The sequence below is a fragment of the Micropterus dolomieu genome, linkage group LG04 (assembly GCF_021292245.1).
Source record: "Micropterus dolomieu isolate WLL.071019.BEF.003 ecotype Adirondacks linkage group LG04, ASM2129224v1, whole genome shotgun sequence".
Taxonomy (NCBI): Eukaryota; Metazoa; Chordata; class Actinopteri; order Centrarchiformes; family Centrarchidae; genus Micropterus; species Micropterus dolomieu.
The window spans coordinates 4,886,108-4,905,302 of record NC_060153.1 but is presented as its reverse complement, the minus strand read 5'-3'; the positions used below and the strand labels follow the sequence as shown (position 1 = coordinate 4,905,302).

The 19,195-nt window shown below is 39.1% G+C and overlaps 1 protein-coding gene across 3 annotated transcripts in view; it reads left to right on the top strand.

Annotated features, from left to right (window-relative positions):
- Positions 1-345: 345 nt before the first annotated feature.
- Positions 346-19,195, top strand: part of trim2a (tripartite motif containing 2a) — a 29,870-nt gene continuing 11,020 nt past the window's right edge. Inside the window, exons 1-2 of one of the 3 annotated variants that reach the window (XM_046048184.1) lie at positions 346-528; positions 18,334-18,512. In XM_046048184.1, the coding sequence (XP_045904140.1) occupies positions 18,379-18,512 (134 nt within the window). In that variant the 5' untranslated portion in view covers positions 346-528; positions 18,334-18,378. Of the gene's footprint in view, positions 529-7,340; positions 7,494-18,333; positions 18,513-19,195 lie in introns of those variants that run through there. The other 2 variants (XM_046048187.1, XM_046048185.1) reach the window with 2 other exon arrangements.

Sequence of the window (19,195 nt, the reverse complement as noted above, 5' to 3'; positions counted from 1 at the left end):
TTTACATAAAATGTAGGCTAAGTTAAAGGTAAATTAAAAGCATTGTAGGCTAAATATCACTTACTCAATAGTAGAAATATATATCGCTGTAGGATAACAAGGTAGGTTTAGCACATCGCGCATCATGACATGACACAGAACAGCCTGTGTAACCACTGTAGGGAGAAATAGAAATAATGCATGGCTTCCAGGGCTATTTTTACACGTGAATGTAATATTGATGAAGATTTATTTTTTCCCTTTTTTTCCGGACTGGATTAGCTCTAACTGCATCCGGCTGCAGTTGACTTTCCCTTTTATTGTCGGCGGATCCCTTTAATAAGTGAGGTGGAAGTGAGTAGAAGCGGCTCTCAGTTCAGCTGTAGTGTGTTTTTATGCAGAGCAGCAGACAGGACGGCGGACGAGAGAGGGGGGAAACTACTGCAGTTAAACAGGGAAAAGTCCAGCGAGGATCACAGCTTTACCGTCACCTGCTATATCCTCATACGTCATTGTAGTTTTCACACCGGCAGAAAAGACATCATTTAGGTGAGTGAATCGGAACTTCTTGCGTGTCTTTCTTGAGAAAAAACTACCACTAGCAGAGACTGAATGACTGAGCGCACATTGTCCCAGTTGATTCTATGAAAGAAGCTTTAAAATGCAGGATAACATTTCTGGATTAACTTACGCATCCAATCATATAAAGTGGAAGTGTCCAGGCGGTTCTGTGTGGTGTGTTAATTTATGAGCGTGGACTGCTTCAATAATCCATTTAACGTTACAGCAAACAGCAGGTCTGTTCCATCTTAAATCTGTAAACGCTTGAATGAACCTCTGTGCCTATTGATGCACAAACAGGACTCCTGTAACACATGACTTGGTGGTGGTATGTTCATAGTTTCACGTGCATACTGCATCAGCATTAATAAACTTTCAGGTTTACTGTCAGAATATTGATTGCAGCTCCCAGATTTAGAGTGTAAATCTGTGTGTTTTCTTGCTCTTGCACAGAAGAGACATTTAGTACTTTGTATTTCAAGGGCAACTAAAGTTGAGTAGAGCTTCTTCACAACCACATGCTAAATAAAAAAATGAATTGGTGCATTGCAGCAACACCTGTGCTTTTTGTTCTATGACAAGTTGAAAAGATCTGCTATAAAAATGGTCTATGAATTTGATTTATTTGGGATCAGGAGTGCTCTGAGGCTAGCAAAAAAATCATCTTTAGTATTGTCACTTGTTGATTAACGTCCATTTACCACATCAGTGGGGCATGACATTTTGGGAATAACACATTAGTTTTCTTGGCAAGCGTTAGATGTAAGGTCAATACCACTTATGTCCGTATGCCAGGTCAAAAATACTTACAACACAGAACTCCCCATAAATGATAACGTATTATTTTTGCATAGACTAAATCAAGATGGAAAATGTTTTTAATGAACTTTAGAGATTTGTTTTGAACTTTGGAAAGATTCAGGCTAGTTGTTGTACCCTACTAAGAGATGTAGCTGGAGCTACCAGCCAGCTAGCTTAGCATAAAGACAGGAAGAGAGCTCACCAGTTAATACATTGCATATCAGTTGTTTAATTTGTATACAAACAGTAATGTGAAAATTACAATTTGCGGTTTTTGGGCTGTTTCCTCTTCTTTATGCTAAGGTAGGCTAATTAACTACTAGTTCTAGCTCCTTAGTTATATGCACAGATGTGAGAGCGGCATCTTGTCATCTAACGTTCTGCAAGAAAGTGATTAAGCACATTTCCCAAAATGTTGAACTTTAACTTTCTACTTAAACAGACAAAGTGAAAACATCTAAATAGCAAAGATGACGCAAAGTTTGGAGTCAGCTAAACTGCCATGGGCATTTCACGTTGGACATCTTTTAAACTGGATTATTATTCAGTTACAGTCATTAATTGATAGGAACAATTCTTTACTTGTTCATTATAAATGTTCAGTTGCATCAATTTTCTTTATATAACATTGTGTCAGCAGCACATCATCTCTTTTCCTCACTCTGTGTGTGTGAAAAAGTGAGTGTCCTTTGATGTCGGACCTGTAGTTTTTCTATGGCAGCTGTTTAGCTGTCATTGTGACATTAGAGGTGCTTGACTGCAGTAAGTGATTCTGGAAACATGAAGTAGAGAGTGATGCAGTGAAGGCTGCATAACTCTCCCACCACTGCAGTGCACTGTGCTGCAACTGTGGGAGTATTCTCATGCTAATCAAGAAATAAACCAGCCACTAAGATGACTCAGTGCACTGAAGTAAAGCAAAATGTGCACTTAACCTCACTGTTACATACATAAGTTCGCTAACATGTCATACATTGAGGCTGCTCAGTTACGTGTCTTTACAGTAATTCCACACTGGTTGTCGATCGATTGTATATAAACATATGAAAAGTCTTGTTATTCTTTTAGTTAATACTCCAGTCCAATCTAACATCAGCATCAACTGTGGTCTCACAAATTATCATAGAGTTAAATCAACACTTCACTGATGTATTGCCAACAAATACAAAACATTACAAGCTTAACAAAGGTTAGATAGTGGTGGTATTAAACCTCAATACTTTTTCTTGCTACAGACAGAATTGGAGCATTGGGTAAATTGTAGGGGATAGACTCAGATTTATACTGTCTGCATTCGGATTTAAATGGTCATTTTTTTTCACGATTTTGTATGGCTGCTTTTGTTTAGACAACATTTGAGAAACATGGCTTCTTTAGGGGAATTAAAAAAAAATGTTTTAGAAAAAAAAGTTTGAGTATGTGACCATGAGCATTTGATTATCCAGATAAAGACGGTCATCTTTTTCCATTACATGTCAACTGGTGGGTTTATTGATGATTTTCTACAGCTTGTACGTTGACTGAAGGCCCTGTAGGCTGAACTGTTACTCTGTGACATTTTAACCTCCCTGGATCAATGGGCTCAATGCTGCGACCTCTGCTGGGGCTTGACAGCGACGTCTGTCTGATTAAGGCTAATTGATTAGCATTGGACATCAGCCAGCTCAGTGACTTTTAAACAAGTAGTAGCTGAGTGTCTCGGATCTGGAGAAATCGGTGTGTTGCTGTGTTAAGGGTCGTAACAACAGGCACTTCAGGGCGGGGCAATCTAACTCTAAGACTGCTGTTTAATCGGTGGATGCTGCACAAGCTGTCTGATTTAAAAACGGCAGAATGCCAATCGGGTAGGCCAAAAATTCTTATTAATAATTTTATGGTTGATTTCTTTGTTTTATTTTTGGTCTTTATTTTAACAGCTATTTTCAGCTGTTACCTTAGTAGGTATGCCTACCATCAGGTATGTAATGATATAGCTGCACATGTGTTAATCCACTATTTGTTCAAAGGAATAGTTTGAAATTGTTATTTAATCTAAATACATCAATGTGTGGTTTTAGGGGGAGCTACATCCGGACAACCAGCTGAGGTGCAGACAGACAAACTGATTCCTCAAGAAATAGTTTAAGCATGGAACTCCCCCGAAACCAGAAATGTAGGCTATGTTTCCACATTACTGTTTTGGGATGTATTAATTCAAATGAGAAACAACTTGTTCTCAGTGCGCTGTAGAGGTGATGATAGCTGTATTTCTGCATGCTGTAGACAGACAGGATAGGTACTTGACCATTTCCAGAATTTATGCTAAGCTAAGCTAAGCTAACCATCTCCTGGCTTCAGCTCCGTATCGCACATACAGGGGAGTGGTATTGATCTTCTCATCATACTCTTGGAGAAAAAGCAAACTTTCAGGGTGGAAATGCCCATCATCCCAGAGACGTATCATAACATAACAAGCGAATCCTAACATTTAAGCAGCGAATGTTTGGCATTTCTGCTTGTTAACGTAAAGGTCCTGCACAGCTTCACAGGTGTTTTCAGTTATTCTGGCTGGTTAGACATCTACTTAGGTTGATGTTGAGCACAGCTACGAAGGGAATTATATGTCCTCAAACACCATGTAGAGAGAGTCAGGAAACTGTCAATCAAACAGTCTATACAATGTATCCTGGTTGATTCAGGAATAACACCTGTGTGAGTGAACCGTGACTTCGTAGAAGCTTTAAACTATTTATAATATCAAGATTGTTAAAACAAATCAACTAATTGATTAACTGACTATTTATTTAAACACATGGGAACATGCAATATAAAATCCAGCTTTATAATGTCTGGAATTGAGGCTAGGATCATGAGTTGTGATAAATCGGCTTTAAGTTGCAAGAACCTTCAGACTTCCTTTTCCTGTAGCAACAATCCTCCCTCTCTGCTCTGCATTCTCAAGCGAGCAGTCATAATGTAACGTGCGTGTTGTGCTCCAGCCAGCAGGGGATATCAGCGTTGCACAAAAGGAACATGACTCCTCTAAATAATCACCATAAGCACAAAAATGGACTGATGATGCTTCATAAAACGCACCCAGTCACCAGTGTAAGGACAAGCGATTCCAATCTGTTAGCGTAGCATATAGCACAGTGGTTCATAAATCCATAAATCTGTCCCTATTTTGATGACTTGATTCAGCTAATTGCTCTTATTTGAAAGTGATGAAGAGGAAGGAAAAAAAAAAAAGAGAGGTAGTTCACAGGACCCAGCAATTGTGTGCATAGTGTGTTTGTGTCCACGCTCACCTCTCTTTGTCATTCACTGTTTGCATTACAGATTATTCTGTTTCCTCGCTGTCTGCTCTTTTGCATCTAAGTCAAGCAAGTTGTCTGTGTTTCTTTGCTGAAGGGAACAACAGAAGCAAGAGTCAAAATAACCCCAACAAACTGACTTTGTTTGGGTATTTTTTTTATTTTTTACACCTCTTCTTATCCAGTGTGTCACTTTCTACACAGTGTGCTGTAGTTTATCACTGGATGCCCTTTTAATTATCTTTTGACATAGACCCTCAAACTGGTACTTAGCAACCAGCAACTGGTTTGTTAGTTTTAGCATAAAACCTCAGGATCACACTGCAGAAACAAATTAACATGTCTTCAAATATTTCTTAGTCTACTTAGTTACTTTTCACATGTGTTTTATTATATATTTTGACCATCCGTTCATGTCCATTTATATGCTTTCAAGGATCAAAGTGACATTATTAGTTTGGTTCATAGTTGTGTTGTAAATTGTACTTACAGTATATTGTTGGCGTATGGCTGGTTATATAAATGACAGTCGCATCGTATAAAGCTAAGTGAAAAAACAATCGAATAATAGTAGTCGTGTTTCCATACAGAGTCATTTTCTCTGCTGCAAGTAATCCAGTTAAGTGGGAGTGGATGTACAGGGGGGAAACGGATGCATTTGGATAATTACTACAAACATTTTTTGTGGCCTGCCAATAAGATTAAAGCTTTCAAGAAATAGGGAACTCTCTAGAAGAGTGTGAGTTTGAAATGACAGCATGAGTGATTTTGTTGTGGAACCACCAGTATTTCCCTGCCAAAATGGAAGTATGAAAAATGTGGTAACAATGAGGGGAAGGCTGCCCTCCTGGTATCAGAACAGGATGCTCAGGATTGTGTTTTGGGATAGTGGCACTAACAACTACAAAAAATTTGTAACTAGAGATTAATATAAACTCTATTGTAAATACATTTGAGACTGACCAATAAAGTATGGTGAGCTGGTATCAAATGTCAGCTCAGATTTGTAGTCTTATTCTCTAATTCAATAGTTGATGGGGTTTAATAAACATTTTGCCAGTTAAGAAAACGGTCTCACCACAAGGTCTATTTTGTAGCTGTTTTTGAGATTTTGATCATTTCACATCATCTTCATGAGCAAACCGTTTATGTAGATGTTCAACACTAAGCACTTTAAGGACTGCTTTCTCCTCCTTTTTTTCACTTTTAGATGTCTTTAGAGTACTCAACAAATATCACCATACCAACTATCAAATGGACCTTGGGTTGAGATTGTTTGCTCAACTGCTTTTTCCAAGGTCAACAACATTTTTTTTTTTCTTTTTTTTTTTTTTCTTTTTTTTTTTTCTACAGTTCTTGCACGGCTGCATTTAGGACAACATTTAACACTGGATAAATTTGGGGATCACGAAAACTTTCTAAATACATCCTAGAGGCAAACATGAATGTCTATATCAAATTTCATTTCATGTCAAGACATGTCTATAAAAACACAAATGTTAACCTCTTGGTGGTGCTTAAACAGTTGGCCGGAAAAAACAAAGTCTGTACAGAATTTTGTGTTAGTCCATCTAATAGATGTTGAGAAATTTCAGTCTGGACCAAAACGGTGGACTGGCATGTTCATATTTCTCAGATTAAAGTGTTAAAAAACAAAGGGTTTTGGTGTCAGTACTCAAACTCGGGTATTATATCAACAGTAGTATTGAGCATTAACAAAACAAAAAACTACTGCAAATCTTGAAAATGGAAGAGTTTCTCAAACTTGGTCTTTGTTTACTAGGACACATATCAATGAGTAGGTGTGTTTTGTTTATGCCAGTGATATGTGGGAGAAGCATTCTCCTGAGTTTTTTTTCTTTGGTTCTGTTTCATTATCTCTCTTGTTTACTAGCTTTGCTTCAGTGCACCAAGTCCCCTGAGGGCAAACTGGACAGATAGTAACTTACTTGTTTAGCTGGTGAATAACTGCAGTTTCACCCTTAAAACTATCATGTTCTGTATCTGACGGCAATGGCGTCATTATTCTGAGCATTGTTATAGTTATTGTGGCTTTCTGTCACCACCTCTGGACCATCTTGTTTCAATTACTGTGGCTTAGACCAGCTGTTACTCTTGAGCTCTTATATCAATGATTCTCAAGAATGGTAATGGAAAAAACTTCACTCTTATATAAATGTTCAACTCTTTAGGGGCAAATGTTTTAGTTTTGTCAGTTTGGACTTTGTCCTTTTGTTAAAAGATGATGTCATTCCAGCTTGCAAAAGGGGAAAAGCAGAGCTCACATACACTTGGGGCCTTTCTTGGAAATGGAGAGAAACTAAAGCACATGGAATCAGGGTTCAACTTTATCCACCAAAAAAGGATAAAACAGCACATGCAATACATAACATGCTATGTCTATTGTAGCAGGGGCAGTGCTTGAAATAATGAAATAACTCCTGTAGGAAATGTTTGGTTTTGCTTTCTCTTCCTTCATCTTTTTCCTCTGTCACTCCTTATCTGTTTCTCCTCCATGCTAGTCATGCCTCTAGGACTTACGCCCTTACTGGGGTTAAAGAGCAGCACAAGCATTATGCCCAACCTCCCGCAGCCTCACCAAACCCTCTGATTGGTCCATGCCCTCCCTCTACACCACCGTCAGGCCCTCCCCCCCTACGTCTCCGCTCTCCCAGTGGCTCCCTGTCAGTCTGTTTGGATTATTGTAACAGCTCTGGCCTCTCACGTGCGCTCCCCTCTCTGCCCACTGTGCACACTACAGTATATCAGAGATGAGAAGGATTAGGTGACAGAGAGCCGTGTTTGTTTTCACCCCAGAGAAGAGAGAGGAGAGGAGAGACGAGGAGCTATGGAGTTGAAGTAAGTGGCATGTTTGGGATTTAAAGATGGAGAGGATTGGAAAGAGTGAGTAATACATGGAAAAATGACATAAGAATAGGGGAAAAAGGGAAGATTTATGACTAAAGGGGAAAAAGGAACTATACCAATGTTGTTTTGAGAAAGTCGCTATGCAGAGTAAACTGTTTTGTGTTTCAGCCTGCCTTCTGTAACAGGAAATGATTATTACTAAAAGATGCCTCTGTAATTCCAAGTGATTACCCAGGAGGTCTTGTGAGCTACTACTAGAAATACAGGTTCCAGGTACAGTTCACATGCTCTCAGGTGTTCACATGGCGAAATACATATTGTTTACTCTCAGCAGATGTGTGTTTTTTTTTTCTATGGAGGTACATGTACTGTTGTGCATGCTCACAAGAAAATATTTGCTTTTCTCTCATTTCCTTTTCCTGTTTTTTTTTTCATGCTCTGTGGCTTCAGCTCATCTGTCTTCATACCAAGCAGGTGCACTACTGTACATCTGTTTTTTGTGCACTGAGAAAAAGTCAAAGTTTATTATATAACCCAAAGTTTGTTTCCTAGGGCTTTACAATCTGTACAACATATGTCACCCTCTATCTTTAGACCCTTGATTAGGTTAAAAGACACTTATTTGATCCATCACATATTATCAAGAGTTTTTCAGTCTGTTGTTCATGAGTGTGGGAAAGCTGCAGGATTAAATCCAGAGAGAACAAACAACAATTCAACAGCAGGCTGCATGTCAGCTGCTGGTGTGATGAAATATGACATCCAGCAGAATCTTTAATCTCACTAGTCAGTAAGAATTACCATTGTTGTCATATTGTGACGTTGGTTGCAACTTTTACTTTTAACTAGTTTTATGCATTACAGCTATTTTCAGGCGTGGGTATAAGTACAAATCACAGGGACAGCTTTTTCACTGCCACTTTAATGACTGCCAAAAAGTTAGAAAACAGACCTCTGACAACAAACAACGATACGTCACTTCCCGTCTCACTCCGCCAGGCCAAACAACTGCTAATATGCCTATATTTTTTCTGGAGGAGACATAGATGAGTGTTGTTGTTTATTTTTTTTTTACCCTTTTTTTGTTCTCCTAACAATTAAATAAACAAGCAATAGCATGGTTTATGTTTAGTGAATTTGTTACCATGCTTCTGGAAGGCACATATGTTGCCTTCGGACACAGCCAAGCTTGTTGTTTTCCCCTGTTTCAGATGTTTCTGCTAAGCTAAACAGCTGCTGGCTGTAGCCTTATGATTAACAGATTAGTGAGTGGTATCAATCTTCTGATCTAACAATCTGCCAGAAAACAAATAAGTGTATTATATTATATTATATTTACCAAAATATAGAGCCACTAACTTTTGAATTTCAAAACAAGGGAGGTTAACCTACAAAATACTATTTTTGCAGGACAATATAATGCAACAGACCGCATTATACACTTTTTTTTTTTTTCAAATTAGCAATCTGTACAAGCTCTAAATTGATTTTATACCTATTGTGACTTTCTCTGTTTGTATGACTTTTAAGTGCCAAAAAACAGGAATAATTTAATTCATTAGCTTAATAAAAATAAATAAATAAACATTTTCTATTGATGCATTTGACACTGAGCCACAATGTTTTAGCTTCGTTAATTCTGGTTGACAGCTGTGCAGCATGGACAGTTTCCAATGGCCCAAGCTAGAACATCTGTAGGCCTTAACTTGAGGTCAGTAGTAAACACACATGACACCCAGACAGAGCATTGTCTTATCTCGTTTCACCAGACTGTGCGGTTAGCAGATGTGTAGCACAGCACTGATGCACTGACACGGGGTTTCCTTACTCACTCAAAAGTACCCTTAAAATAGTACTAACAAATTTCCTACAATCTTGTTACTTTTGAGGTTTAAAACCTCACTGACTTGTACCCCTTCTTCTGTGGTTTTCAAAGATGCTTTAAGTCATTCAGACTTTTCAGAGGGGGAGTCGAGTGGAGGTGGATTTGAGCGACGGGATGTTCAGGCTGAAGGCGTGCTCTGCCCTTGTAATCTCTCATCATCCTGTCCCCTGTGGATTCTTTAGATTAGCATGAGAGTGTTCTTATAATTTAGGGGTGGGGCTTTATGTCTCCCTCTCCAGCACTGAAAGCATGTGAAGCCCCTGATACACTGAAATTAAAAGCTGGAAAGCAGTATAACATACTGTAGCGTTACATAAAGGTTTGGTTTAAGTCATTTTTTTTGGGCAACTTCCTGGAGCTGCTGCTAAACAATTATAGTACCTGGAGTACGGTAGTCCCAGAATTAAGTATATTGGTATGAAACGGTTGCAACACTGCTGAAGTGGTGTGATTAACACGTTTACCATGGACATAATGTTGTAGCAGCAGGTCATGAACTAAATGCACTAAAATATACATACTGTATCAACGCTATATAGAAAACACAACAAATAAATTTAATGAACTCAAAGAGTATAAGGGGAAAAAAAACCTAGCATCCTCCATAAATATAATAAGAAAAACACTCGGATACACAGAGTAATTGTACTCTTAAGTGTGCAAAGTTGTTGACGTTTTGTTTTTCACAGATTCAACAGATAAGTAGAGTAGGAGAAAAGATGTGCAAATTCATCATGGACAAAGTTTTTGGATAAGCAAACAGAGCGGAGTTTTAATGTCTTTAGAGTAAACACAGTCAATAGTGGTGACTCTAAAATAGTAGTAGTATTTAGTCCATGTTGTCCACTCCTGATTATGGTAATTTAGGTCTAATGAATATGTGAGAGCTGTTCTCTCTGATTATCAGATTTACAGCCAAGTGATGCAATGAGTTCCCTTATTTATTGAGACAGTACAGACTTTTAACGAATCCTGTAAAATGTGGACGGACAATAAGACCGTTGGATGAGAACACTGAATGCACGCTCATGCTGTGCGTTAAGTATGGAGCTCGAGTAAGAGTAAGCTGTTAGCTTAGCTTAGCACAAAGACTAGAAGTAGGGCAAAACAGCACACTACTTCCCCTAAAGCCCCAAACTGTAGTCTTCAGCCGTGCTAGCGATGTGGCCCTAAGGATGGCAGTGTCATTGTGTTGGTCAGTCCACCAGACTGAAATGTTGGTCCAGACGGCGTTGTCCAATACTTCAGTTTATGATCAAATAACTTCAAAACTAATGACATTATCATCAGCCTCAACTGTGCCTAAGAGCCTGCTGCAGTGCTTTGACCCTTAGTCATGCATTACTGATTATCTACAGTTCATTAATGAGTGTGAATTCTGCAGCCATACAATCACATGGTTAAGACAAAGTTACTGCGAATCTCCTGCGATTTTTCTTAATGTGGCTTTAAAGGAAATCTGTAAAGCTTAACTTTGCCAGGTAGAAGTTTATAATTGGATGAGCTGTTCATCATCAGAGATGCAAGACAGGTTCCATAGATTGCAGCTAACATGACAAATATAGTTACCTAGTTTTTAATTCATTCGAACTCTTCAATATGAAAATATTACATCTCTTTTAGAGTTTTAGTTTACTTATCTTAAAAGGAGAACAAAATATTAGTTACTCTGCTAAGGTGAGTGGAACATAACGATAGCTATAAATGTGCAATCAAAACAATTAAAAAGTCACTCACGAAAATAAAATCTGACTTCAAATTGCTGATGTGAAATAAAGTGGCTGTGCATAAAACAAGCAGCCATAAACTGTTCTGTGACTACGCTCAGTTGACACCAGCATGTGAACCCGCATGTGACTGGACTCTTGGACTTCTGACCTGACAAACTAATGAGTTTTACATCTTAAAACATTATAAAACTTAAATAATGTGCAGGTGAAGTGAGACAAACCAGTCGGTCTCCATCAGTGCTGTTAAATAGAAACACCTTAGTCTGTGAATGAACATATGTACGTAACACAAGGGGTAGTTCCTCTCCCTGTACAAATCCAGCAGTTTGTCTTCAGCCAGGTTGTTTACATTTTGAAAGCGGTCGTTCTGACTGAGCAGGGTCATTATTGTGCAGGGTGACATGGCATTTTGTGTGTTTAGAAAAGGAGAGATGTGTAAAACAGCTGAGGTCAGTGCTCTGGAAAGAGCTGTAGGATGGACACCAGAGGGAGACCCAGAGTAACATACAAGCCACTGCAGCCACGATGTAAACCTAAAAGAAATGTTTGAAAACAGTTTCCTCTTCATACGGGTGAGTGAAAATGAGCCAGATTCATATTACAACATGCCCTAGATTCTCTACATACAACAGTTAAAGTTTAACATTGGTTAAAGTTGTGTTTTCTTTATTGGAGGATGGTGTGAAGGAGCAGCCGATGTTGTTTTTTCTATTAGGCTCCAGCTTTGCTTTACAGTAGCCATTGAAGTGACTTAATGCATTATTATTCACACCTACATCATTAAAAGGGGTGATGACGTGGGTGTGAATAGTGAAGCAACAAAAACAGGATAAGTGACATGTTTACTTGTCAATGTGTGAAGTTGTGTGTTCATTTGCTTGTGCCCCTGAGCTATCAGTGTCTTTACTTTTATATTGCTTTCATACAGGCCTTCCAGTGATGTAATGCCTGCTGGCCTCTCTGAAAGGGATTTAAAACCCCAACGCTTATTAGTAATGCTAGCGGCGTGGCTCTAGCAGTGCCAATGTCGATCTGTCTGTTGGTTGATCCACTACTTTAGTCCTGACTAAAATATCTCAACAGCTACTGGATGGACTGCCTTGAAATTTTGTTCAAACAGTTATGCTTCCCAGAGGATGAATCCTAATGACTTTAGCGAGCCCCTGACTTTTCGCCCAGCATACTTTTGTGGTTTTGTCTCTACCGCTATTGGATTGATTGTCATGAAATGTGGCACAAACGTTCATGTCCCCCTCAGGACAAACTGTAACAACTTGATGATGGTGCTAGGTGACGAGTCAACAGATCACAAATACAAGATTTAATTCTTTTTTAAATAGTTTGCATGTAAACATGCTAAACAAAAATGGTGAACACGGTTAACATTATACCTGATGTGTTGTAATGGTTAGCATGCTGATGTTGATATTTAGCTAGTACAGCCTCAAAGAGGTGCTAGCATGCTGAAGACTGTTAGTCATGTTTAAGTATATATTTTCAAACATAAGAGAAGAGTTTGACTGGCAGACAAGAAATCAGCGGTTTATGTTTCATGACTGAAAATAAAGGCCCTCTTTTCCTGCTTATGAACACTGTTGTTGTCGTCATAAAACCTGTAGTAACATCAGAAAACACTTATAACTTTGATTAAGTTGTTACTAGTGTTTGCATAAAAAGACCTGTCTGTCAATTTGGAAGTCACAGAAGGTTCCAGTCCTGTGTTTTGACTTCAGTTTACATTCGGTCTTTAACTAACCAGAAGCAAAGTGATGAAGAAGTCTGTTGTCTGTCATAGAAGCTGGTGGCTGTAAGGATGTGATTGTATGAACAAAGTTTGCATTATCTAAATTGATGTCAGCTTTTATAACCACTCATGAAAGTCTCATGAAGGTCTATGGAACATTGGAGCAATGCTTTTGTTTTTCGTTTGTAAGGGTACCTTCAAAGCTCAAGGCTGTTTAATATTCTATGTTTTTCTGATTGTCTCTCTGCTTTCAGTCTTATCCTTTTAGAGTATTGAATCCAAGTTGATGCTTTGGAAACTGATTGATTAGTTCAGTTTCCCTTAGTTCTGTGTCCCACTCATCCTACTGACTCAGAGTTTGGCAGAGGCTGAGATGAGATCACTGGAACAGCCTTGGAGCTGCCAGGCATAATGAAATGTGGCAAGATCAACTCCGTGTTTATTTTGAAATGGAAAGGTAGAAATGCTACGAAAGACTTTAAGAACTTCACTCTGCTATTTTTCAGTTATTTGCTGGTAGATGGGGAACAGCAATTTCTAAGCATATGAAAGGAAAAGATCATTCAAATCAAGCAACAAATCCAAGGCTCAGAAACCATATAAGTCTTGTGGAAATATGGTCAAATTATTTTAAAATGGCAAGATTAAGATTGATGTCAAACCAACATTGTTTGGTGTTTCTCTGTTAGTGATGAAGGAAATAAAGAAGAACAGGGAAATCCCCTTCACAATGTTTGTGTTAGTTTTTCCTCAAGTAGACCAATTTTGATTCTGACTTGGTATGCATGATATTATTTGAAGACATTTCCAAGCGTAAAAGGAACTTTTCATTTGTATTTTTTTCTATCTATTGAAATCATGTATGTCTTTAATAGATTTCTATTCGTCCCATCAAGGGTAAATGTTTTTTGTTTTTTTTAAACATTCTTACATGATCTGTTTGTTCATGCAAATAAGATACTTGATGCAAACAATGAAGATAATTTAAATGTACTGAATTGCAGTTCGGTTTCACGTCATTCATTCAGCCTGACATTGTGTTTGTGTTATAATAATAATTTGTTGGGTACATTATTTTGTCTTATTTTGCCCTTTTCAATCAGTGGCGAGTTATGTGTTCATCCTGCTGATGTCAGTTTCAGTTGACACAGAAGCTGTGGTGTAGCTGTTGCCAGAAGCAGTTTTTTTTTACAATGATCAAAGAAATATGTTGGTTCGAGAGTTATTTCTGTATCTGCACTAACAACAACTTGGTTGATCTCAGCCATTTCACAACCCTGATTCTATGCATGACAGACAATATTGTTCCCATTCTTAGTCATGACCTTCTAAGATGTAAAAAATATTGGTTTACTTTTTATCCAACCAGTGGAACCAGCTGTGAATGAGCATAACACCAGACCTTTTTTCAAACACTGAACAAATTGAAGATGCGGGCAGCAATTCAGAGGTGTGGAACCACGCTAAAAACAAGTGACAGACATAACTGATTGTCATGTAGAGCCCTATCATTTTGTTGACCAAACACACGCATCTCTTCTTTCTCCTCCCTTCCTTGTGCATACAGTACATAGTGTGCTGGCAAGATGCAAACATTATACAGTATTAGGTCAGTGAGGTCAATCTTTTACTGAAGTCTGAAGGTTAAAGCCCCCCCCCCCCCCCCTTTTTGAAATCACATGTCACCGCTACAGGTCCCCTCAGAGGCCTTCATCTTCATCTAATATAAGTTTCACCTCAGGGTTGTATCAAGAGGCTATGGGGGAATAACAACATACTATATTAAGAAGTGACCTACTCGTGGTATGTCATACATCACAGTGACGTGTGTGTGTGTGTGTGTGTGTGTGTTTGTGTGAGTGAGAGTGTGTGAATCTTCAATCCCTTTCTGAATATTTAGCATCTGACTTTCTCCCTTACCTTTTTTGTTTTGCTCTTTCTCTCTGCATATACAGTGAGTCAGCAACACTGCAACACCCTCACATACACACACATGCTCAGAAGACATCCCTTTAACTCTGTAGGCCGTGGAAGGGACCCATAACTGCTGCCCTTTTCCCCCCATTTGTTAGATCACCAGCCATCAGCAGTCGCTCACATACTCCTGATGCTGCACATGCTCGCTGCACTGCAGTGAGACAGCATTTACTTCAGACAGAGAGAGAGAGGGGGGGGGGGGAGGTAGGAGGTAGGAGGGAGATGAATGGATGAGAGTTGCCGAGCTAAGAATGCAAGTGATTGGAGGAAAGGAAGTGGTGGGGGAGAGTTTAAAAAAAAAGAGAGAGGGAGGGGAAAGGGATGATGTAAAAACTGAAGCACAATCTGGCTAAATCGCCCTTCCTCAACTTCACTCACGTGTGTGTGCACACCCATAAACACACGGAGGAGCTGCCTCGCTCACACACATCCTCTCGTCTCCTGTTTGGCTCGCCGCTGCTACCTGGAGGGAAGAATCATCTCTTGTGAGAGCTGACAGGACTTGAAGGCAATATTGGATGGATTTTAGTGCAACAAATTCTGCCTGTTTCACACACAAGGAGTCAATGTTTCGGTCTGTGTGCTGGAGTGGATGACGCCTGTTGATCAACCCATAGATGCAGCACTGTAAGTCTTCCTTTTCATCATAATGATGATGATGATGTTATGAGCCAAATACTGAACCTTTTGGAACAGCCGGTGTTCTTTAATGCTCATAAGTAGTTTCTCTTGGAGTCAATCAAAGGAATTTTACCTTTTTAAATCTACTGAAGTAAGTATAAATTCCCCCAATAATATTATTTTTTTCATGTGTACCCTCCACTGCGTAGTAGACTGCTCTATCCAGCAGGAATTATTCCGCTTAGCTGGTGCAGATATGATTATGTAAGAGTGGAGCGTTGTGTGGCTGCTGCAACCTTGTGCACTGTCAGCACAGGACTGCTTCTGTTGTCCTGTTGTGGCTGTCTGCAGGATTTAGGAGTCTTCATTTTATAATCAGTGCCATCATGTTTGATGTTCTGTTCCTCTGCTTAATCTGGTCAGTGGAGCTGGTAAGTCATTAACATTCAGCCTAAGAGCTGAGCTTTTGTGTTTGTGCATAGCTGTGCTGGCATTTATATTGCCATCCAAACATCAGAGATGAAAAATGGTTTCTTCCTTTTAGATATGGATAAACATTTATGAATAAAGAATATGGCCTATAAAGATGGTTTTAACTTCTGGGCTGGTTAAATGTTACACTAGATTGTGAACACCTTGAGGTTTTGTTGAAGTCATCTGCTTCTACAGGTACTTGCTGTACCTGACCTGCTCAACACGTAACTATTTGGCAGCTTACAGGAAACATATTACACACCAGCCATGAAGCATATTAGACAATTTAATAATAACCCACTGACAGCATGACACCTTCATTGAGACAGTAATCACATCCACCACTCTCCATTTTCAGGCTGACCGAATCACCACATTGGGGTGACAGGATCTGCTTTTCAGAGAGTAGGAGCAATGTGTAACAGAGAGATAGATTTAAGAGAAAATAGAAGAGAGGAGGAGAAAGAGAGCATGCACCGTACAATACGGTCCCACAGGGTTTCCTCTCGGCAGCAGAGGTGGCCTGTTTCTGTGCCTGTCTTGAATGTGAAGAGACAATAAAAGCCCTGACACAATTTCTGTGTCTTAAGTTAGCTGTGAGATAATGTTACCGAAAAGTCAGACATGAAAATAAAGGATGTCGATAAAGTTTACACTTCTCCACAATTATGAAGAATCTGTGTAAATATTGTAAATATTGGTATTAAAGTGTTTATTTTTGTAGGTTCTGTCTCTCACCGTGTGCTGAACACAGAGTGCCTTGCTTTCATTTTATAATCAAATATTTATGAGTCAAAGTGCTTTTTATGACAACCAACCATAGACACAGCACATATTCAAGCTCCAGTCTGACTAGCTTATACTGCAGTGGTTCTCAACACAGACTTCAGAGCCCCAGAGGGGTTGCAAGATAAATATGTTTATTTTCTCAGAATTTTCTTTGATCACGTAGGATAGTTTTACCTCTTTAGGACTCTAACAGCTAGCAGTGCACTGATTTTTCTCACCCAATACAAATTCTGATACCTCAAGGGTATCTGTTAAAACTGAATACTGATACAGGCCAGTGCTCTATTTTTCCCGAATTTCAAATCTGCATATACTTAACTGAGCTACTTTTTTAAAATGTGAGGTAACATGAGGCCAAAGATTGCTGTAGTAGCCAGTCATGGCTGAAACTCTGGATTTTATAATGAAATTTACAATGAAACTCTTTCAACATGGATCAGTCTTTAATGTAGGTCAGTCACATCTGGCAGATGCCCGATCCACTTAATAAGGTCAGTACAGGTGGCATCAGTGTTCATCAGTGAATCCTTTCTAAAACACTATTCTAAATGATCTGAGAAGGGAACATCACTCTTTCGTCATGGCCTGGATTAAACTTCCTCAGTATGCAATTCAATGACTTACCGAAAATAAATCAACGCATCATGACTCTGAGGCTTTTGGTGCCCGTGGGGGTCTGGGACCCTGTGGTAGTTTCCTGCTTTCCCTGGTTGATAATCCAGCCTAGGCACCAAATCCAGCTCTTTTAATACAGCTATAGTGACGAGGTCACATGTAGACCGCATTTTTGGGGGTCATGAGCTGAATGGGTTGGGAATAACTGTTCTACTGCATTCTCTGTCGAAAGAGCTCTATGAATACATTGGACAGTCATAGCTTCCGTCTGAATTTTAAGCTGAGATGGGAGTCCTTCACGTTCTCAGAGGAATGAAAATTTGAACACATACATTTCAGTGACAATTAGGAAAAAATTATTTATGTGATTTGAGCAAAAGCTCCATAACAGTTGTTATAAAGATTATTTTGTAAACTGAGGTCAAAAATAGACTTCCATTCTCTGTTTAGAATAAGAGCTAGAGGTTAATAACGTGCACCCACAATACTGTAAATGTTTTGATCCTCAGTTAGTTGGCGCTCTTGTGAACATTTGATGTTGAAGCCATGACCTGAGTTTGACCTCTCACCCTCTTCACAACATCTCAGATGTTGTATCTGTTCCCAGGCTGTTAGGTCCACTGACTCAATGAAAGAAAAAGTCATTATGTTTAAATAGGTTTATTCCGCCGACCAAAAGCAAATACATCTAGCATTTGTTTTATTTTGGTGACCTGCTGATTGAGGGGATGTGTTGTATGTTTGTAACCTTAACACTTCTGTGTTTATAGGTTTGAGTTGAAGCCTGTTGCCACAGGCGCTGATTGGTGTGTCTGTTTGCCGTTTCCTCTCTCAGTGAGGGGATGGAAGGAAGAAGGCATTTTGCTTTAAACTTTGATCTTCACAACCCACAGTGTTCTAGGCGTCTCTTTGGGTCCTCCCTGTGTGTTTTATCATATGCGCTGTCTCTTCGCTGTGTCCTCACTTGTCTCGTCCTCCGTCTGTTTCGCTCTGCAGGGTGCAGGGTAAGAGGAAGAGGGACTCCTATGTCAGAGTTTTAGGATGGCCAGTGAAGGCTCCACTATTCCCAGTCCTGTGGTCCGCCAGATTGACAAGCAGTTCTTGATCTGCAGCATATGTCTGGACCGCTACGAAAACCCCAAAGTTCTGCCCTGCTTACACACCTTCTGTGAGAGGTGAGTGGAGTTGGCATAATATATTTATGAAGGGGTTGTATGTTTTAATCATGTACATTGTATATACTGGACATTGGTGTTTGTGTGTGCAAATGAAGATTTTATTTCATTAGGCAAACGCAATTTGTGAAGTTAGAAATTCAAATGTATGATCTGTGTGTTTTCTGGGAGAAATGGATGGTGCATGACCTTAAGTGGGAGAAACAGAAATAATACTTTGTATATTTTGTAATCAGTACTGTATTGCTTTTGTACATTTCGAGTATTTTTTTCACATGAGATGGTGCTGAATCTCTGTTGTTGACTTTTGTGTGTTGGTGCCATCCTCTCTCAACAACTAGCCTTTGTTTCTGACACAAAAGGGAAACTGTGGTCTGTGCCTGTCCGTCCCTTTGCTCTGGTTGTTTCTGGAGAGTCATTAAACCATTACGTTTAAAACAAAACAGTTGTCTTCTCTTTTAGTATAATTATTTCTTCCTTACATGTGTTTGGAACCAGAAAATTAGCTTGTAGTTATAGGAGGATACTAGTTGAATGTTTCACATTTTCCGTCTCTGGATGTGAACAGATCACACTTTTTTTTTTTTTGCATGTCTTTTGTGTTCTGGGTTTTAATTTGTCAGATCGCAAGTATCTAAAACTATATTTGATCATAATTTATGGTTAAACATTAATTTAAGTTT